Here is a 23,354-nt window from a genome sequence, read left to right as displayed (position 1 = left end):
TACTCCCGGGGACCGTGATTTGAACAAACGTGAATCTGCACTATGTTAGGAATCTTTCATGTGAATGTAAACTTTTCTGGCACACATGTTCTTTGGAAGATTTTTAAAGATTTTCCCGTTATATTCCAATGTAAAATGTTCATTTCCCTAATATGGTCCCAACCTATCTCTGGAGCTATGATTTTAACAAACTTGAATATGTACTATGTCTGAAAACATTTATGTAAATTTGAACTTTCTTTGTCTAAGGATTCTTGAGAAGATTTTTAAATGAACCCACACTATTTTGCATTTTTTGACTCTCTGCCCAGGGGATGACCCTTTATTTGAACAAACTTAAATCCCCTTCACCAAAGGATGTTTTATATCAAGTTTGATTGAAATTGACCCAGTGGTTCTGGAGAAGATGAAAATGTGAAAAGTTCGTGAACAAACGGACAGACAGATAGACGAGAGACAGGAAGTGATCAAAATAGTCCAGTTGAACTTTCAGCTCAGGTGAGTTAATAATGAAGTATTGTAGAAAATTTCAAGGATATTCAATAACCCATATAAGAAAGGTGTTCACAAGTTATTTTATACTAGTCGCAGTAGATCAGTGGTAGAGTGTTCACTTCATAACCAAGAGGTCGCGGGTTCCATCCCCGCTCGCCATGGTCACGTCAAACCTAAGACATTAATATAGGTAGTGATTGTTTCTTTACCGAACGCTTTTTGAAGTGAGAATCACGGGTCTTGTGGATATAGCCTTTAAAATGGAGGTCCAGTGTCACAATAGACGTTGGAATGTGAAAGCACCCTCACTGATAAAACCGTAAGCTCGAAGCAAAGGTATAAATTTGTGGTATTTCAACTACAACTGGTGATGTCTGGATTCTCAATATGAGTGAAAATCCTCGACGGGACGACGTAAAACAAACAACCAAACATATCCTCCACCCCTTTAGATTCACTATAACTTTAAGAAAAACAGTCGAATATCCCTGTCCCTACAATATGCACATTACAAATAGCAATGAAGCATTGAAAATAGTTTCAAGTCTATCTAATAAACCATATAGGAGAAGTGCTCACAATTTAAAATCCACTCCTCTTAGTTCCACTATAACTTTTAGGAAAATAATTGGATCCTCATGTCCCAACATTATGCACATCTAAAAATGGCAGTGAAGCATTACAAAGAGTTTCCAGTCTATCTGATAAGAAATACAGGAGAATTGCTCACAAGATTTTGTGAGACAGACTGACAGCTGAACAGAAAGTATAAATACAATTTGTCTTCCCCTAGGAGTGTGGAGCCAGAACTATCTATACAGTTTGATATCAAATACATTTTGAAGGATTATTTCTTTACGATTTACACAGTCAGAAGAGTAGCTATTTTAGTCTTATGAACTTTTGATAACAAACACATTACTTTTAATATTTGAAGAAAAAGTGACTAGTAAATAGTTACACTTTGAACTCTTATGTCGCATGGTGAAATGTTGATTTTATCTATGTTGAAATAGACGTGCAGATACTAGTCAAGTAATTGCAGTTATGGTCTTCTGTATGCAACTGTCTGATATCGAGTACACAGTGAAGAGTAACAAGTGATATGTAAATGTCTCGATGTTTATTTCATCTACTGATCACTTTCATTTCTCCTGATTCGTACAGCCTTACCCAACCCTTCTCACTGCCCACACTCCAAGGGACGTAAATCAATCCACCATTAAAAAGAAAAAGTAAGACAAACAAAAAAGTTGATTTTTCGTTTATGTAAAATAAATACAGAAAACAAAGCTTGTCTTACAAAACAAGTGAAGACTTTCTGCAGGATTCGATTCTACTGTACAAAGTGAAAACATTTACACAATGATACATATATGTTTTTGTAGATATTCAAAAGAAAAATATCTGTCTGTTGTCCTGGTAACAGCAGGTATCGCCATGTGTACCATAGCCTCAGCCAAACAGGAAGTTAAGCATGCGCAGGAAGATGAGGTAAGCGACTGTCAAACAAGGCCTTTGGAGGGTAATATATATCAAGCATTATGATTAGTTTACAGTAATCACCGCCTTATTATCTCACAGTTAATATTACTTCATTATCTCACAGTAAACACTACCTCATTATCTCACACTAAACACTCATTATCTCACACTAAATACTACCTCATTATCTCACAGTAAATACCACCTCATTATCTCACAGTAAATATCACTTCATTATCTCACAGTAAATATAATCTCATTACTTCACAGCAAATATTATCTCATTGATTCACAGTAGATATTATCTCATTAATTCACAGTAAACAGTATCTCATTCATTCACATTGAACTCTTCTCATTAATTCACAGTAAATACAATTTCATAAATCTACACTAACTATCTCATTAAATCACAGTAAATATTATCTCATTAAGTCACAGTAAACACTATATCATTAATTCACAGTAAACAATATCTCAATAATTCACAGTATAAATACTATTTCATTAATTCACAGAAAATAATATCTCATTAATTCACAGTAAATTCTCTCTCAATAATTGACAGTAAATACTATCTCCTTAATTCACAGAAAATAATATCTGATTGACTCACAGAAAACACTACTTGGCTAATGAGGATGCAAAGTCAGAATTGTTTAAATATTTTTCAGAACCATATGTAATGAAGTTCTTTTGGATTTTGTGTAGGCAATAGAGAAAATGATAAATCGTAGAATAAATGAAAACAAAATTTATTTAGCAATAAGATAAGAAATATAAAGATGTTTGAAAAACACAAAGTAATCACACTTTCACATACACACATCCACTTTCTCACCTAGAAAGAAAATATACATTGATATAATAAACCTGGCAATATTGACAATGAATATAACGTATAAATGTCAAGACAATTCAATAGTCATAACAACAAATACGTCAGTCCAGGCTGAAAATGTAACTGGTAATAAATATATTACAAAATGGTTCAAATTGTAACAAATTCCGTTAACTACAGAAAAAGTTAAACAGTAGTAAATTACGTTTTGTAAATACAAAATTTCTGAAATTCCTCTTTGATAAAATGTTAATTTACTGAAACTCAAAATGAAAGTTTGGCTACTCAGCACAATTCAATCGAACGCCACGTCACAATTGGCACGACCAGACCTCCATACACAATACAGCGCTAACAGCCCTTCCGCTTGCAGTCCCGGACTCACAGGTATCCCACTGGACAACGATACTTGGGTAATACCGACTTCGAACCAATGTGAACACTAGGTCCACAAAATAGTTGCTGAATCCACCACGGGGAACGTTCCATATACAGCGCGGTCTCACGTGTTCTGATTCCATAGACTGGTAGCCCTTCTGAACGCTGGGAGTACTGCCTGATATGGCCCAGTTAGTTTCTTTCTTCTTTTTTTTTTAAAAACTTGCACTGAAATAGCAATTACTTAACCTTAGACCCTTTCACAAAGTGACATGGTTAACAAAAAAAAATTGAAAGCACAATACACGAGAAAATTAACCCAAAACCTCGCAAATATAGCAGAGAGCTACATTTAGGCGCAAACCTAAAAAAAAAAAAAAAAAAAAGAAGAAGAAACTAGAGATACGAAAAAAAAAACCCTCCTGGAGAGCAAACTAATTAAGAACATAGAAATAATACATGAATTATAACATTTTGGTCAGGGTTCCTAGTGCTTGGACGGCTTTATAAAAGTACATCATTTTTCTTAAAATCTTCCATGAGATTCCTTCTCTGTGAATGAAGTTGTACAGCACTATATGCGTTTATGATTAGCAGGGTTGTTATTAGTGTTTTTCTTTTAGTCTCCAAAAACTTGAGAAATCCAAACATCGCAAAACAACAGCATATCAATATACCTGAATGTCTTGGTGTTTATTTCACGTACTTTATTACTTTCAATTCTCCTGATTTGTACAACCCTACCCACAACCTCCCCTCATTGTCCACACTCAATCCATTAGGCCGATCCTTTAATCCACAATTGTCCAAACATTTAATGAATTGTCCATTCTGATCTAGAATGTGTAGACAGGGATTGCTAGAATCTGCCACAATGATATTACCAAAGGAGTCGGTCACTATCTGTCTTGGACCGAAAAATATCTTTCCAACCGGTGGTTTGTTATATCGGAATCGGACTTTTCCTGTCCTGTCCACCACTACCACTGCCTTAGCATTATAATCAGAAGCCACGATGTCGCCATTCTTGTTCTCTGTCACATACACTGCATTTTTCCCTCCTAAATATATTGGATTGCCATGTTCATCTTTATCTATTTCCTGTGCCACTCTCTGTCCCTGATAACGGATGATTTTGTAATGACTTTTATCAGTAGTATGCATAGTGACCAGGATGTCTCCTGATCTGGTACAGCACAGTCCCCCTGGATGCAAGCCCTGTGGTGTGGTGATCAGTGTCTCTGTCTTCCCGTTTCTGACAATGTTCACTGTAAATCAGTTCTCCCTGTCTGTTCACTGTTGTGTCATTAGCATACGGATTACATGTATTGGTGACAGTGCCTTGTACAGCTCCATGTATGTCAACACATCGTATGATTTTGTCTTTTCCACTAACCCAAGCTCTATCTGATCTAACAATGGCCACTTTGTTTAACTGTTTGACATTTGTCGGAATGTTTGCAATCACTTTCGCTTGTTTTAATAATCCCTCAACAGATAAATAAAATACTTCATCTTTCAGACTTGGTAGTATCTGTGTCAGTATGGCCCTGTATTCTCCTAATTCTAGACTTAGTTCTCTCCCTTGGACTGTGTTTGTTTTGAGAGAGGGTGACATTACATACGGTACTTGTGGAATGACTCTGAATTCAGTCACTTTGGATTCGTAATTGTTGACATCAGATGCTTTGTTGGACTCTAGAATTGTTTTGTTTTCTTGAACAGTTTGGATCATAATGGAATTTTGACTTCTGAGCTGGGACTGGCATGACTTCAGGATCGTAATTTCGTGATTGAATCAGTGATTCAAGTTTGTCAAAGATGTTGTCTACCTCTAAGTGCCATTTCTTTCTTTTATCTTTAGCTTCGTTTTCTAAATCAGAGTAGTAGGCCGTGGACATAAAAAATTTCTTTTCAGCATCTGCATCACATGACTTGATCTTTGGAATAATACTGCTTTCAATTTCATCTGTTTCTCTTTTAATGTTTTCTCTCTTTCTGTCAATAATGTCTGCAATAGCCTCAACATCATGACCTTTATGTGAATCCAGGAGACATGTGATGCAGACCGGGACATCACACTGTTGACAGTGGCCCTCACATCTCTGGTGGGAATGAGATGTACACTGAGGGAACACCAGCTGGACCGTGCGCTTTCTGAAAGGAACAATGTCATGCTTTATGGACTTGAGTCCCTTGACGTGTTTGTTGATGCAGTCCTCACACAGACCGACTTGGCAGCTGTTACAGAATTGCTGGACAGGCTTGACACAGTTTAGGTCACAGGTGATGAGTTCCTGTGCTGTGGTGGTGGCAGTAGTCATTCCTTGATTATCATATGTTGTTTACATCTAAAATAAAGATAAAGTTTATTCAGACCCATGTAAATAAAGTTTTGGGAATTCTTGGATTGGCGGTTTGTATGTTGGGTGTGATTGACTGCATGTATGTAAGTCTAATGTCTCTTGGTTGTGAATCCGATATTGAGAAGTTTTTTTTAATCCCGAATAATATTCTTCAAATTTCTCTATATTAGAAATGAGTTATAGTTAGCTGGTGGACTGTTAGTCCCCAAGGGTATCTACAGCATAGTACATAAGTATCTCGTTACTAGCATGAAAATACGGATGTATATTTAATTGCTGTGATCGAATTTAGAATTTTTTTCAAAATGAAGGATTATCTCCCTCATGTATAGCTCTGATCCTTCGACAAATTTGTCTCCAGTTTTTGGCACTCTAGTTTTCCTTTTAGCTCTTACAGGTTTCTTTTTATTTCGATGTTCCAAACTTTCGGCTTGAGCATCACTGAAGAGACATTATTTGTCGAAATGCGTATCTGGTGCATCAAAATTGGTACCGTATAAGTTTTGCATTAGGACCCCTGGGTCGATGCCTCTGCTGGTTAATTAACCACATAGTTAATAGTTAGTCACCGAGGGTCTCTACAGCCCATTAGGTAAGTACTTCGTTACTAGCATGAAAATACGGATGTATATATAATTGCTGGGATAATATTTAGAAATTCATTTCAAAATCAAGGATTATATCTCCCTCATGTATAGCTCTGATCCTTGGATGAATTTGACTCCGGTTTTTGGCACTTTAGTTTTCCTTTTAGTTCTTACAAGTTCATTTGTATTTCGAATTTCCAAAATTTCGGCTTGACCATCACTGAAGAGACATTATTTGTTTTACATTATAGACTTATAATAAATATTGATATAGGAAATTCATGAATATAATGGACACATTTTTATACCCAAAATGCAATAAATGAATGTTTTTGCACCTGTGTGTAACAAATTTTTTCCCCTCAAAAGTCATTATAGATCATATGAGCTGAAAGTTCTAGTGAGTATTATTGATATTTTCCCCGTTTCCGTCTGTCTGTTTATCCGTAAACTTTTAACATTTTCGACTTCTCTAGAACCACATAGTTAATTCCAGTCAAACGTACACTCCAGTGGGAATTCGGGCTAGAATAGGTCCTCAGTATACCTTGCTTGTCGTAAGAGGCGACGAAATGGGGCGAGGTCCCATGTCACAACAGGTGCGGCACAACGAAGATCCCTACCTGCAAGAAATTTACATGAAAACTTGCTGACATAATAAAGATTCAAGTTTGTTTAAATCATGAACCTCCAGGGGTAGGGTGCATCTGCAATAGGGGTCAAAGTTTTACATTAGGATATATAAGTTAAATCTCTAACAATCTTAAGGAACCAGGTCATGAATATTCATTTTAATATGCAAGTATTACCAGGTAGTGCCGATTCAAGATTGTTCATTTGTGGTCCCGGGGGTAGGACGGGGCCATAATAGCATATCAATGGTTGAAGTAGATATATAGGAAGAATCTTTAAAAATCTTCTGAAGAACACAGGGCCTAGATTAGTCATATTAATAGACATGCAAGCATCTCCAGGTACTGCAAAGTCAAATTTGTTCAATTCAGGGGCCCCAGAGATAGGATGAGGCCATAATTGGATTCATATTGGAATATAAAGGAAATTGATTAAAAGCAACCCCTTTCGAAATTAACAAGGCCACACTAAATCATAAATCAAATATTCCAAAGTTGTGTTGATAGAACCTTTTATGCCCCTATTACTTAAGTCAGGGGGTACAAATTGTTTTTGGTTCTGTCTGTGTGAAACGTGAACTTTCCTCATGATCTAGTTTGACAATAAAACTTATTTTGGGGTCAACTGTTGTCTAACGTGTTTCATACTGATTGTTATGCCGTTCTTGGCACACTGATTTTGACTACGGATTACTCTGTTTACCTGATCAAGATATAGGACTCATGGCGGGTGAAACCGGATGCCAGGGGGTGCTTACTCCTTTTATGCACATGATTCTACCTCTAGTATATCCAGGGATCCGTCTTTGTCTCAATTCTCTATCTATTATTTCAAAAGGGAGTTGTGAGATTTATTACTGTTCGTTATCTCTCTCTTAACTTTTGAATGGAAAGCGATAAGGCTCTCATATTTCATATTTGTTCCAAAGTTTTTGAACTTATGACCCTTGAGTTCGACCTACTTTTAAGGCTTAAAGCTGACATGAATTAATAAATATAGTATAATTCTATAAGTAGTATAACGCGGCTCGATAGGGTGTTCAACTGAGTGCACTTTTGAGGTCAAAAGGTCAAGTTTGAGAACGGAGTGGAGAGCAGGTGAGGTAGGGCGTTGCTAAGGGTGCGCGTGTCGAGGTAGCGCTAAGGCGACGCGTGCCTAGCGCAGTGGTGTGCAGGGGTAGGTTGGTATGAAGTAGAGTGCGTGCTATGACGCAACAATGGGTCGATAGTACTATGACGCAACAATGGGGAAGAATCGATAACACTAACTAAAGTCGCTATGACGACGACGAGACCTGTGTGAATCCTTTAAAAATTCAGAAAAACGCATGATGTGAAGTTTACACATTTATTAGATAAACAATTTAATTAATTTAGAGTGTTATTGACGTTGTGGAACATTCTATATGACGCTGTGGAGGAGCTAGGACTGGAACATTATAGCTGACGTTGTGGAAAAAACCTGCTTTTCTATGACGTCACAATAAGTATATAAACGCAATGCACAATTTACGTTGTCACTTTCATCAGCATGCCTGAGCGAATACCCAACGACTTACGGAATAGAAGAAATGGGCTCCTAACCAATTATATTGAACAGCGATTGAGATTTTTAGAGGAACAACTACACATACAGCGAGAGCGTGAATTAGAACTCCGCAGAGAAAACTGGCGACGAGTGAGATTTTTACAGCGGGGAGGGGGGATAGCCAGAGAAAAACGGCAGTTAGTGTCGGAATATTATCGAATCAAGCTCGACAGAGGCCGCCATTCCAGGAAATTTAAAGTGAAACAAAATGTGTACAACGTTACTTTCAAAGAACTTCCAGATTCTTCCTTTATTCGGCGATTATTCAAAGATATGCTCAAAAATGTGAAACGGGAAATGCAGTGCAACCCCAATGATTATGTAAGGCTCAACATTCGACACTCGTCTTTGGATTCCGAGATTTGGGTAGAATTCACACAGTCCAAGAATCTCAACGAGGATAAAATTTTGAATAAGATAGAAGCCGTACAGCAATCTAAGAAAGAGTTCCTGATGACAGACGGAGCCACACAACTGGATTCTTTTCATGTCAAATATCCTCAAGGGAGTGGCGGCGGCATGAAGAAAAAGCATCTGCATGTGGATAAGGAGAAATTTAAGATTTCCAAGAGAGTCATCGTTCGTATTCAAAACCCCGACGATTCTTTATGTCTTCCTCGAGCTATTGTCGTGGCACAGTTACACAGTCAAAAACCTGAGATTCCGGACCCCGAATGGGAGAAGAAATGGATAAGGATGAGAAAAGGGGATAAAGATTCTCTCGACCAGAAAAGACGGGCCTTAGCGCTCATGGAACAAGCCGGGTGTGCAAACGACCAACCGTGTGGGCCTCAGGAATGGGAGAAATTACATCAGGTCTTGGCTCCCGAGTATCGCTTGAAAATATTTCAATTTAAGACAAACACGCAGCGATTACGAATAGACCCCATCTACAGAGGTCAGGGGAGCGGAAAATGTTTGAACATCCTGTTGGATAACGAGCATTACGATACCATAACATCGATGGGGGGAGTGACGGAAAATACATATTATTGTGATTACTGTGATGTTGGATATAGCCACATCGAAGACCACCGTACCGTCTGTCCTCACCGCTGTTCGTTTTGTTTGGCCGATTCTCCCTCTTCCCCGGACGGCACCCATACGAATTGCTCTCATTGTAAGGTTTTTTTTTAGAAATGCTGCGTGTTACCAGACCCACTTGAAACCTTACAGTAGCAATACCGCGAAAACCGTGTGTAATTTAATGGGACGTTGCGACCAGTGTCAGAAATGGATGTCTAAGCAATTATTAAAGGGATACGCGTGCGGGGGAAAAACACAATGCCGCATCTGCAAGAAACTCGTCACCATGCCACATTGGTGCTTCGTACAACAGAAACCCAAGCCCAAACGCAACAAGGAATTGAAAATGTACATTTATTACGACTTCGAATGTACACAGGAAAACGGAATTCACACCCCTAACCTCTGTGTGGCCGAACGCGTGTGTCAACATTGCGATAGTTTAGACATCGACATGCGCTGTGATCACTGTCATGCGTTTGGATCGCAACGCCGCTTCGTATTTCAAGGACCAGATACCTTAAAACAGTTTATGGACTGGTTATTGGAGGCCGAGACGGACGAGAAGGGTAATGTGACTTTCAAGCACGATGAAACGACCGTGATTGCGCACAATTTCAAGGGATACGATGGGCAGTTTATTTTGAATTATCTGGTGCACACAGCCTGTATCAAACCCGCAGTCATCCTCAACGGTAGTAAAATCTTATGCATGGGAGTATTCGGCTTGAGATTCATCGATTCTTACAATTTCCTACCCTTTGCCCTGGCCAAGATGCCCTGGATTAACAGAACTGAAAAAAGGTTATTTCCCCCACTTTTTTAACACGGAACAAAACCAGAATTACGTGGGGTCTTATCCCGATGCGCACTACTACAATCCTGACGACATGTCGATAACCAATCGCGAGGCCTTCTATACCTGGTACAATCAACAGGCCGGGAAAGTGTTCGATTTCCAGAAGGAATTTCTAACTTACTGTATCTCGGACGTGGATATTTTGCGCCGGTGTTGTGCGCAATTTAAGTCTACCCTCTACGGACTCGTCCGCGTCGACCCATTTCAGGAATCGATTACTTTTGCGAGCACGGCTAATTTAGCCTATCGACGAGGATTCATGGCACAGGACACCATAGCCATCATCCCCAATATGGGATATCAACCGTCGCGCCGCTACTCGGTCAAGGGTTGCCGTTGGTTAGCCTGGTTAGAGAATCAACACCATTCCATACGTCATGCTAAGAACGGGGGTGAAATTACCATAGGCCCTTATACGGTGGACGGCTACGATGAGGAATCGCGCATCGTCTATGAATTCTACGGGTGTTACTGGCACGGGTGTCCTATCTGTTATCCGAATCTGTTGACGGAAATGCATCCTCATCGAGTCCAGCAGACGTATCAAGATCTACACGTGCAAACCTTGAAACGCGCCGCCGCCTTAGAGCAACAAGGATATACAGTCGTGAGCATCTTGGAACACGAGTTTGATCGACAAGTGAAAAACAATCCAGAGTTACAAACATTCCTACGAGACCTCGATATTCAGGACCCCTTAAATCCCCGCGATGCCTTATACGGAGGTCGTACCAATGCCACGCGTCTGTATTGCGAGGAGGGAGACATGCGATACGTCGATGTGTGTTCCTTGTATCCTTACGTTTTGAAATACAGAACGTTTCCCATCGATCATCCTCAAGTCATCACCAGCGATTTCAAGAATGTGAGAGAGTACTTTGGTCTCATTCATTGCCGCGTCCTCCCACCCCGAGGTCTGTATCACCCCGTCTTACCCTATAAGACGGGAGGAAAATTACTTTTTCCCTTATGTCGAACCTGCGCCGAACATCGCAACTTAGGACCCGACGATCGATGCAGTCACAGCGATTCAGAACGCAGTCTGACCGGCACCTGGGTGACCGTAGAAGTACACAAAGCTCTAGATCTCGGCTATCGGCTCGACCGCATCTATGAAGTGTGGCATTTTGAAAAGACCAGTCAGGACTTGTTTCGATCTTACATCGATACTTTTTTAAAAATTAAACAAGAAGCTTCCGGATTCCCCGATGAATGTCAAACGAGCGAACAAAAACAAGACTACATCGATGAGATCCGGCGCCGGGAAGGCATCTTCATGAATCTTTTAGATATCGAGAAAAAACCCGTCCGTAGAACCATTGCCAAACTCTTTTTAAATTGTCTCTGGGGAAAATTTGCACAACGATTACAACTACCACAAACCCAGTATCTGACCGAAGAAGAAGAATTACAGAAAAAATTACAAGATGCCACTCTAGAAATCAAAGGAGTCGAGCTGTTGGAAAATCGAGATCATCCGGAAACTGACATGATGCTAATCAATTATCAAGAGAAAGAAGAATTCCTAGAAGACTGTCCTTTTGGAAACGTAGTGCTGGCTTGTTTTACCACAGCGCATGTTCGTTTACATCTCTACGAGACGTTAGAACCTTTGGGGGAACGCGTCCTCTATTTTGATACGGATAGTATTATCTATCAACATGACGAGACCCAATTTAACCCTACCATTGTCAACAGTTTAGGCGGCTGGACCGATGAATTGAGTGGCGATCGTATCATCAAGTACATGTCGGGAGGCCCTAAAAATTATGCATACGAGACCCAGGGCGGAAAATCAATGTGTAAAGTCAAAGGACTGACGCTCAATTATCGCGCTTCTAGGATCGTCTCACTCGCTACCTTAGAAAAAATGTTAAAAGGAGAAGAAGAAGAAGTCAATGTGCGTTATCCTCACTACATTCAGAGAACGCGCCAGCACGATGTTCGCACCATCCCCTTAGTGAAAAAATACCGCGTAGTGTATGATAAACGCCAGCGGGTTCACCATTACAACACGCTTCCTTATGGGTATTAGGTATAAAAAAGGAAACGCGTCTTGAGAAAAACATCAGTCTACAAAATGAGTAAATACGGATCACTACAGAATCCTTCAGTGCCTTCCTATGGTAAATTATCGGCTCGTCTAGCGTCATTTCAAACAGCCCCCGATATTCTGTTGAACTTATTACCTAACATTGCAGAAGCCGGATTCTTTTACAAAGGAATGGATGATCATGTGCGTTGTTTTCATTGCACATTGTCTCTCAAACATTGGGAACCCGGGGATGATCCTTGGATAGAACATGCCTATTGGAGCCCTCATTGTGCTTACGTGTTGTGCAATAAAAGTGTCAAATGGGTACGACAAGCCTTCAATGCCTATGCCCGCGCTAAAGACAGTGATCGCGATTGGGGAGACTTACCCTTAGACGCGGCAGGGAATCCAATGTGTACCCAGAAATGTCACATTTGTTTAGAACGAGACTTGAGAATTGCTTTTTTTTACCTTGTGGTCATTTATGTACTTGTGCTATGTGTGCTGCAGGACTTAGAACATGTCCTATTTGTAGAGATTCTTTTGTAGAAACGGTTCGTATTTTTACTTGTTAATAAATATGTATGATTCCTTGAACTTGTATCATTTATCAAGATGTATGCCTACGAGACACTGGCTCCGTTTCAATTGAAACATGAATTTACTATGGTGGTGGCGGGTCCCTCTAAATCGGGTAAAACGGAATTTGTGAAGCAACTGGTACAAAATACGCAGTGGATATCACCACCCCCAGAAAAAATAGTCTGGTGTTATCGAGAATGGCAACCGGCTTACGAATCATTACAAAAATCTGTAACATTCGTTCACAACATTCCTCAAGACGATGAGAAATTAGTCGCCGATCTCAGTACTCGGCATTTACTCATTTTTGATGATATGATGGGGGGTAAAGCCATAGAATCTATTGTAGATTGGTTTACGCGCAAAGCGCATCATCGTAATACCAGTGTTATAAATATCACGCAAAATCTATTTGATCGGGCCGTGCAACATCGTACTATCAGTCTGAATGCCCACTATCTCGTGTTGTTTAAAAATCCTAGAGATAAATCTCAGATTGGGGTATTAAGTCGACAATTACAAATGCCTCATTTATTACCCGCGTATGATGAAGCCACCCGTATTCCTCACGGATATTTACTAGTCGATTTAAGTCCTCAGACACCCAAGGAATTAAGATTAAGAAGTCAACTCTTTTCTACCTTAGCGGTGCACATGCCACCGAGAGTATAAATATCATTATGAATGACTATTCATTTCATTTCACAATCACCTTTCATCATGGGTAGACCTACAGCCAAGAGTAAATTAGTGAAAACGTTCCGACGTTTACAGCGGGAACGGGACCCCGTTCAACGAGCCCATCTCATTGAATTAGGGCGTAAAGCCTTACTCAACTGGTTTGCCATGGGCGCTAAAAATTTATTACGAGGAGTCTTACCCGTGAATAAACTCACGGGGCGTTTCATTCAAACACATCGTCACGACTTGAATGTCATTGCGAATAAGAATGCGAATGAGGAAGATCGTAAAAAAGCCATTTTGAAACGGGGTGGAGCCGGATTCTTAGGAGGGACCATCATTCGTCATTTGTTCAAATGGGAAACGGGGCAAAAACGTAAAAGACGTCCCCGTAGTGTGGCGAGAGTCGTGAAGCAAAAGAAAACACGTGTGTTACCCCCGTCCCTCTTAGCCTTAGCTAAGAAAAGAAAAAAGAAAGTTCCTAAGAAAGTTCCGAAACTCATCATTCACCGGAAGACCCTCGGCCCTAAAACCAGTGTCCTGCCTCCTTATCTCTTGCGCATGGCTAATTTTCCTAAGGAGAAGAAGACCCCTAAACTCATCGTGAAAATCCCTTTTTCGAAATATATGACACCTCAAAATACTCCACCCAGGAAAACGAAGACTTTAGCAGAACTGAAACAAGGATTAGCTGAAAAGAAAATGGAACGAGCCATGCGAGGACCCATAGGAACTTCCAGAACCACCGATACAGCCTTACCCAGTTTTGGTCAAGCCTTTGGGGGTATGACACATTTTACGCCCTTAACCACATCGACCCCTAAGCAGAAATACAAATGTCGATATTGTCCTCTGCAATACAATTTGAAAAGTAGCCGCGATCGTCACGTGGAGACCGTTCATCACGGGAGTTTCAATCCCCAGCACCCGAGCGCGTAACACTATAAAAAGCAGGGGGAATGTGCACAGACCTTCATTATTACACTATGGCTGATACGAAGAAGTGTGAATCCCGATTAAGACCTCATTTACCCCTCTTGCAAACCTTAGCGGCTCCTCATTATTCCCCCAAATTAAAGAGAGAGGTCATCAAATATTGTTCCAATGACTGCATTCTAAAGATTTGTGAGATCCTGTACAATATATTAAAAGGGGTGATTCCTCTCACCCCCGCTCAGAAGCGACAACTTGGTCCGAAGAAGCACATCTTAAGACGCGTGGTGCAGCCGCAATCCGTGAAAAAACGACGAGCGTTACTCAATCAGAAAGGGGGTTTGGCTTCATTCGGTTGTAGTAAAATTTGCAAATATCCCAATAGAAGATGAGTCGTAAAATGGTATTAGTACCCGAAGCCATGCTGAATGAGTTGAAGGGAAAATTACCCAAGCCTCCCGAATTTCAATCGACCGTGGGGTTACGCAGTGAATTAGATGACATCGAACATCGAAATGATTTAACCGAGGAGGAAAAAGTCGCTTTTGTATGGCCATCAACTTCATCGATATCGACAATATTTACAACAAGTACGACAACAGACTCCGTCTAAACCTTTACCACCGACACCGCGTGTGGGAATACCAACTCCTGAGGGTGCCACAGCCGCAGATACCAATGCATTAGAAGATCAGATTATCAAAAGTGTCAGTAAATCGGGTCAGAAGAAAGCGGGTTTATTACTCGATCATCTCAAGAAATCCAAAGTCTTAACTTGGAGTAAAGAAGGAGAAATCAGTTATAGAGGACATAAGGTCCCCGATTCCAATATCGTGGATTTAATCACCGAGTCCCAGAGACAAAAACCTTTGAAACATCGTGAACCCCCTGTAGGGTTACAGCAATTTGCCCAAGCTTTAAAAGAAACGAATGCCCCTAAAGGATATGTGACCAATCGTGATGTTATAAAAGCGATGGACAAGCCCGAAAAAATCAGTACTCCTAAACCTATAGATGAAGATGAGAGCAGATTTCAAGAAATCTCGGGTTTTGACCAATCTTTCTATGAAACTTCCAGACGAATGATGACCCCTAAAAGTATCAGGGAGGCTAGTAAAAAGACATCACGTGAAATTGGAAAATGGTTATCCCTACCATGAAAAAATCTACGAATCAGATCTTACAGCGACTTTATTACGACCCTAAGACGGGGTATGGAGGAGTACAGGCTTTATACCGGCAAGTGCGTAAATTAGGTCATAAGATTACTCTTGCTCAAATTCGAGAATGGTTCAAAGAACAGGATACGTATACCCTACATAAACCCATACGTCGGAAATTCAAAAGACAACAGACGCGAGTGACGGATATAGACGAACAATGGCAGTTAGATTTAGCCGACGTCTCGAACTTGAAAAAATACAATGATGGGTATACGTTTTTATTGTGTGCGATTGACGTGTTATCGAAATATGCGTGGGTGGTGCCTTTAAAACAGAAAACGGGGAAAGAAATGATACGAGGGCTCAAATGGATATTTCGAGACGGACGTCGCCCCGTTCGCATTCAATCGGATCAAGGGCGAGAATTCACAAATAAAGAATTTCTGCAAGCCTTCAAATCCATTCATTTCTTTACGACGCGTAATGCCGAAACCAAAGCCAGTATCGTGGAGCGTTTTCAACGCACCCTGAAAGCACGTATGTGGCGATATTTTACACGTCATAAAACACGACGGTATGTGGATGTCTTACCCGATCTGGTACACGGTTACAATCACACGTATCATCGTAGTATTCAGAGAGCTCCTGCTCAAGTCAATGCCAAGAACGTCTTGAAAGTATGGAAAACCTTGTACGGAAAACAGAGACCATCATCGACCTCTTCATTACAAGCGGGAGATCGTGTACGGATCAGTAAAGCGAAACGTACATTTGAAAAAGGGTATTTACCGAATTGGACGACCGAATTGTTTACCATTTCCAGAAAAGTTCCAGGACGCAACGTATATCGAATTAAAGACGACCATGGAGAAGAATTAGAAGGAACGTTTTACGATAAAGAATTACAAGCAGTAATTAAAAAAGACGATGTCTACGAAGTGGAGGAGATCTTAGGGTATAAAAAGCGTCGCATGGGGAAAAAAGTCATTTCTGAAGTCAAAGTGCGGTGGAAAGGATATCCGCCTAGTTTTGACTCATGAATTCCGCAAGCGGATCTCATTCTGCCATGACCGTGCAATGGAAATTCTTGGGTGAAAAAGTCCCTCGAGCAGAAATTGTGTATTTTGCACAATTATTCCTGTGTTTAACCATCATTATTACGTCGGTCGTGATGTTAGCCTTGGGCGATTTCAATCGTGATTTTTGGATGGTCACATTAAGTTCTCTCGTAGGGTACGTCATGCCTAGTCCACAGATGACGTTAGCGAGCCCGAGTATAAAACAGGAACGATCTTCTTCAGATTCACCAGTTCACCATGGCTAACACACAGTACGCATGGAAACAAGAGGGAACGAAAACGGGATGGTTTGCGGATAAGAAGATGTGTTTGAGACATTGTAAACAATACAAAGCGAAAGATCAACCGGTGTACTTGTACAAACGTATACTGATACCTCACGGATGGTCAGCCTTTATCATGAAGACCAAGTATCAAGATTTTCGTTGGAAAGTGAAAGCCCATTGGGGAAGTTTCGGCCGAGAACACGAATCGGAATGGACATTGATTGAGAGTCCTTGGTTTGACAATTCCAAGGACTGTCTCCGACATTTCAAAGACAGATTACAGGAGGGGTATGATGTGGCCGATTGTTGGGGAACCCGACACTATCTGATGATGCGACGCCGTTTAGACGAGAGAGGAACACTAGAGTTGGAAGACTTATCCCCACACCTTACAACCCACAGGTTAAAAATCCAGATACGTTTAAATGGGGACGATTTACACTGACCAAAATAACCACGATCCCTTTAAACCGTTGTGCTGTACTGGTTGATTGGATCGATACGCTTTGGGGGAATATCATTCCACTCAACGGTATGATGACTATTTATCGAATTCACTTTAGAGCCGGGGCTTACATTCATTCCACGGCTTTAATCGATGAAATCAATGAAGCCTTGCACAGAACATTCAAAAAGATATGGAAAATACTCGGCGATGCGCGAGAAGGGAATTCTATGAAATTAGTGTACTTCGAGAAATATGATCGAGTCATGTATCAGCTTAATGGTAGTTCACTTAAAAAAAACAGCCGCATCCATCCGTTTTCCCACTGGCTTAGCTTACAAACTCGGAATGGGAAGTAAGAAACTCATCATTCCCAATGAACCCATGACTAAGTGGTTGAACGTGACTTACTTAGCTAACGACACCATGGATTTGTACGAAAATCTGAAATCCATGTACGTGTATTGCGATGTGGTGGATCCACAGGTGGTGGGGTCCAACGAATTGAAATTATTAAGAGTGGTTCCTTGTACCTTTCATCAAGATGATAGACAACAAGCCAAATGGGAACCTATCCGAGCAGAATATTTGAAACTGAGTAAAAAACATTTCGATATCATCGATATTCACATCATGACCTCTCTGGGTAGTGTCATGCCCTTTTTAAATGGTAGAACGATCGTGAAACTTCATTTCCGAAAAGTGTATTGAAGAGAAAAGTCGTGTGACGATGAAGTATCATCGCGGAGTCAGACGACAGAAAGGACACGGATTATTTTCCATTCTCCTTCCCATGATAATTACGGCCATAGCCGGGGCCGCTCAAGCGGGTAAAGGCATGAAAAGAAAAAAGAGGATTCGCAAAAGGTATAAAAAGCGGGTAAGACCCTAAAAGGAGTCAGTCTCGACAAAGATGCAGTATCAACGAGGTTTATTACACCAGCGGGGTCATGGGTGGGGAAGTCTCTTAAAAACAGTCGGTAAAATAGCGGCTCCCGTGATCGGTCAGGTCGTTGGAGGGTTACTGGGAGGGACCCCCGCATCACAAACAGGCGATGGATATTTTGGAGATTGGTCCAAGAATATCGCTCGTGGCATTGTTAACACGGCCGGTAAAGTCATCGGAGGATTTCTCACGATGCCTAATCTAGTGCCCCCACCACAAGGGGGAAAAGGTTTATTCACTGATTTGCTCAAATCGGGGGCTAAAAGTGCTTTATCAGCAGTCGCTAAAACGGGGTTAGATGTCTTGGAAAATAAACGGTCTCTCAAAGATACCATCAAGACACACGGAATACAAGCCATCAAAAATATGGGTCGTATGGCCATGCCGAGAATTCAACAAAAATTAAGAGCCCGTCAAGGGGACAGTGTTTTAGCGGGGATGGTGAAACGAGGAGCACGACAATCCATGAAAGCCGGGTACCGGACGGGGTTAGATGTCTTAGAAAATAAACGATCTCTCAAACAAGCGCTCAGAACTCACGGAAGGCAAGCGTTAGCAACCACTATGAGGAGAAAGAAAAGAAGAAAACAGAGAGGAAAAGGCTTTTTTACCGATTTACTCAAAACGGGAGCTAAACAAGCTTTGACGGCCGCCGCAAAGACGGGGTTAGACGTTTTAGAAAATAAGAGATCTCTCAAAGACGCTCTTAAGACACATGGTATACGAGCCGCTAAGAATACAGCCGGTAAGGTCAAACAGCGTCTCTTAGCAAGAGGGGGGCCCCGTAAAAGACAGCCCGGTGCACGAGGACATCGTAAGAGACAGTCCAAGACCCCCTCTCAACAGCGTCTCTTAGGAGGACCGCGTAAAAGAAAGTCCCAGGCACCGCTCCGGGGTAAGAAGAAACGATCTCTCGACATTTTCGACTGAACCTATAAAAAGGAGGTGTGAGGGAGGGGTGAACCCATTTGATTCCTAACAACGATCAGTAACACATCAAAAATGATGCACAGAGAATCCTGCGCGTGTGGGACCGACAGTTTGGAACTGTTTAAAGTTCCCCCGACAAACGTCACTATAGAAGACTCTAAATGGATGGAATATTATCCGATTTCCAGTACGTTAAATTCGGATACGGCTCCCATTGAATTCGAAATCAAAGGTCAAGGAGATGAATATCTGGATTTATCTCAATCGTATCTCCAGATTGTCTGTAAATTCACCAAAGCAGACGGGACGGCTCTCACGGGGGCCAATTCTACTTCCACCCCGGTCAATAACATCTTACATTCCTTATTCAGTGAAATCGATGTGAGTCTCAATGGCAAAGTCATTACCCCCGGAACGGATACTTATCCGTACAAAGCCTACTTGGAAAAATTACTGTCTTATAGCCATAAGACTCTGAAAACTCAGATGAGAGCCTGTACCTTGTGGGTAAAAGATACCGCCGGTCAAATGGAGGATCGAGAGTATTCTCCCTTGGTTCAACCTCCAAAGGAATTTGCCGTAGCTAATGATAAAGTCAACATCAATGCTGTCATCCCTACCCCAATATATCCCCCCGATTCTCAGAATTTGGGATTGAGAAAACGTCACCACCAAATAAATAACAGTAAGGAAATTGTCTTGATGGATCGTTTACATCTGGATTTGTTTCAGCAAGAGAAATGTCTGCCGAACGGCGTAGACGTCCGTCTCCGATTTAATCGTGCCAGACCTCAATTCTACATGATAACCGATGCCGGAAGTAGTGGGAAAGTAGCCATTCAAAGTATGGTCTTGTGGGTGAGAAAAGTCAAACCGACTCCAACGATCATCAATCTGATCAATCAACAGCTGAGTACTCAAACAGCTAAATATCCGATGAGAAGAGTGGAAGTGAAAACGTTCATGATCCCCACCGGGACCCAATCGAAAATCACCGATCACCTATTCCAAGGCCAGATGCCCAAACTCATCCTCTTGGGGTTTGTGGAAAACGCCGCCTTTAACGGCGACGATGGTAAAAATCCGTTTAATTTCCAAAATCAGAAAATCAAAAAATTAGAAGTCAGTATCAATGGAGACATGATGGAAACTCGTCCCCTGGAACCGAATTTCAACGACGATCAGTATCTGAGATCGTATTTAAGTCTGTACAAAGGATTGGGAATATTAGGGCAAGATTGGGCTCCCGACATTACTCTGGAAGAGTATAAAAACGGTTACACCCTATGGTGTGTGGATTTCACCAAAGATCAAGAAGCTCAGACGGATAAATTTCATCTCATACAGACGGGGAACCTGAGAGTAGAAGTACAATTTACCGACAGCATAGCGACGACCTTAAACTGTGTGGTGTATGCCGTCTTTGACAATTTGCTAGAAATCAACAAACAACGAGAAGTCAGCATTGATTACTGATGGACACGTATCAATTGAGAGACGTCTTATCTCGAGATTTAGGCCCTGCGTTTGGAGGTGTGTATCCTAGAGATGTATTACCGGAGATCTTACCCCACCAAAAAGCGATCGTGATCAATACAGACCCTCATCATCACCCCGGAGCCCACTGGGTGTGTTTGTATTTGAACAGTCCCATCATAGAATATTTTGATTCTTACGGATTACCCCCGATGCATCAAGATATCAAAGCGTTTATGCACCGCCACGGCGACACTTGGATTCATAACACGAAGTGTTATCAAGCGTTGAACACGGATGTCTGTGGACAATATTGTGTGTATTATCTACATCAACGCCATCGTAAAAGAAAAACGGTTCAAGATTGGTTACTTCCTTGGAAAGGTACGGCGTTACAACGAGATCGTTATGTAGCCCAATGGTTTAAAGAGACATTTCGTAAACCTAGAACCCATAAAGGACAATGTTGTCAATGTCATGGTATTAACTTGTCACTGATGTAATTGTTCAAATGTTTAATTGTTCAAATGTTTAATTGTTTACAAAATAAAAAATTAAAAAAAAAATATCTGTGTTGTGTGTACCTATATAAGACAGGTTTGTCACAATAAAAATATCAGTCGGCCAAAAGATGGAATACGTGCCCGTTTATAGAAGAGTCAAAGTAGTGAGAGAAACTCCTCAAAGTATGGCATGGAATTTTATCTTAGACAATGCAGGACCGGAGGATATCGCTAAAATCGTTCAGAGTGAATACCAGTATTTGATCATGACGCGAGATCAACAAACGTTAAGAGGATTGATTCAAATGAAACGGTGGAGAACGAAGCGTAACATGAGGTATTTCGTTCATCCCCTATGTTGTTGGAAAGCATATGAGAATAGTCTCGCAGCTGAAAGACTACGTTACATGACGGGAGATTATGAAGAACACGGAGAGTTGTTAACGATCAACACTGTGTAACTTTAGCGAGTTTCTTAATAAAAATATAAGTGCAACTGGTGTTAGTTTTTGTTTCTCTCAAACATTGTCATATACAGGCTCTTTTCATAAGATGTGGGTGGCCCTGAAAAGGGCCGGGGGGACTATGAAAGTCCCCCACACTGTCTAGAGGTTGATTACCTCCTTACTGGGTCTTGTTTCGCTGGCGGCGGCGGCGTCTCTTGAGCGGCTTCTTGGGGGCATCTGGCACTCCTTCATAGAAGAAGTGCCACTCAAATGAATCGTCGGGTTGGAACACAATCCGCCCCGGGGGCCGCTGGACCAGTTCCAGCTCGGCATCCCAGTCCTCGCGCTGATCCTCGGGCACTAGGTTGTAGTTCTTGATGGGAGGACTTGGTACTTGGCTCATCTTCTTCTTTCTTCTATCTTCTTTCTTCTATAACTTAGTGCTGGATCACCAGTGAAGCGAACTGGCGAGTGCGCCGGTATATATCAGGAAAGCACGGACCTCCTCGAAAACATCCCTCGCTTCGGAGACGAAGCCAAGATGGCGGTCGTCAAAATGGCGGATTTGTGCTTTCGAGCAGAGAGTTTTTTCTCATTGTCTTTTTCTAGACATTCGATGTCTGTGCATGGTAGATTTAATCTGATAGATTCTGAGACGGCGAATGCGTTAAACTTATTTTTATGGTGCCACGTCGCATAGTTTTCAAAGAAACAGCGGTCAAAGAGGTCGAGTCGGGGCTCGATGTTTCTTCTCGATCTCTTTAAATCTTCATTTCTCACGTCTGTGAGGCAGTAGAAACCTCAATGATAGTTAGATCGCTAGAGAAAAACCTATTTCATCCTATTTTAATGCCACTTTGAATGGGGTAGTGAACCCTTATCAAAGAAACCCATGATTGACACTCAACAAACACACCGCGTGAAGGTGACTTATAAAAACGAAAGCTGTAGCGTTGACACGCATCATTCACAGCATGAGTGTGACTTATGTGCAGGGAGATTTACTCACTATGAAAGTCGATGGTATTGTACAACAGTGTAATTGTTTAACGGTAAAACCTCATGGATTAAGTCAAAGTATTGCCGACAAATATCCGTGGGCCAACTTGTATGCTACACGGAGACCCTTAGGCCGTAGAAATCTAGCTATAGAACCCGATCGAGGAATACCCGGGACGTTACGCATCTTATCAAATGGTACAGACCCTGATGTGATTTGTTTCTTAGCCCAGTGGGATTACGGAAAAGGAACTCAGCGTATTCCCCGCTATCGAGATACACCCGAACAGCGAGAAGTATGGTTTCAACAATGTTTACGTGAATTGGCCACATTATCGTACAAGACTTTAGCCTTCCCTTATAAGATTGGGTGTGGGTTAGCGGGAGGAAATTGGACTCATTACAGACAATGTATTCATGATTTTGCTTATAGGTATGATCAACAAGTGTATATTGTCATTAAAACATGTATTTGTTAATAAAGTGCAACTGGTGTTAATTTGATAATAAAGTGTAACTGGTGTTAATTTGTTTCTCAATCATTGCCATAAAAGCATCTTTTCGTAACATGTGGGTGGCCCTAAAAAGGGCCGTTTGGTCCTAAGACCGACTT

At 41.2% G+C, this 23,354-nt stretch overlaps 3 protein-coding genes across 3 annotated transcripts; 2 read left to right on the top strand and 1 right to left on the bottom strand.

The window, feature by feature from the left end:
* Window positions 1-1,750: 1,750 nt before the first annotated feature.
* Window positions 1,751-6,794, bottom strand: LOC125657194 (tripartite motif-containing protein 45-like). Its single transcript, XM_048887844.2, has 2 exons — window positions 6,659-6,794; window positions 1,751-5,550 (listed from the first exon to the last, which is right to left on the bottom strand). The coding sequence occupies exon 2, from the start codon at window positions 5,521-5,523 to the stop codon at window positions 4,879-4,881; it is 645 nt and encodes a 214-aa protein (XP_048743801.2). The 5' UTR covers window positions 5,524-5,550; window positions 6,659-6,794; the 3' UTR covers window positions 1,751-4,878.
* A 3,494-nt stretch (window positions 6,795-10,288) lies between these two features.
* LOC125656551 (uncharacterized) lies at window positions 10,289-12,292 on the top strand. The gene has a single exon (XM_048887155.2). It carries the CDS (start codon window positions 10,289-10,291, stop codon window positions 12,290-12,292), a length of 2,004 nt encoding a protein of 667 aa, XP_048743112.2.
* Window positions 12,293-19,389: 7,097 nt separating this feature from the next.
* Window positions 19,390-20,793, top strand: LOC125656552 (uncharacterized protein F54H12.2-like). Its single transcript, XM_048887156.2, has one exon. It carries the CDS (start codon window positions 19,390-19,392, stop codon window positions 20,791-20,793), a length of 1,404 nt encoding a protein of 467 aa, XP_048743113.2.
* The last annotated feature ends 2,561 nt before the right edge of the window (window positions 20,794-23,354 follow it).

The sequence above is a fragment of the Ostrea edulis genome, chromosome 7 (assembly GCF_947568905.1).
Source record: "Ostrea edulis chromosome 7, xbOstEdul1.1, whole genome shotgun sequence".
In the NCBI taxonomy this organism is placed as follows: domain Eukaryota; kingdom Metazoa; phylum Mollusca; class Bivalvia; order Ostreida; family Ostreidae; genus Ostrea; species Ostrea edulis.
This window is presented reverse-complemented; position numbering and strand designations above follow the sequence as displayed.

Bases quoted from the DNA above. Each gene is read 5' to 3' on its own strand.
- LOC125657194 (XM_048887844.2), bottom strand. From the start codon at position 5,523: ATGACTACTGCCACCACCACAGCACAGGAACTCATCACCTGTGACCTA.
- LOC125656552 (XM_048887156.2), top strand. From the start codon at position 19,390: ATGATGCACAGAGAATCCTGCGCGTGTGGGACCGACAGTTTGGAACTG.
- LOC125656551 (XM_048887155.2), top strand. From the start codon at position 10,289: ATGTCGATAACCAATCGCGAGGCCTTCTATACCTGGTACAATCAACAG.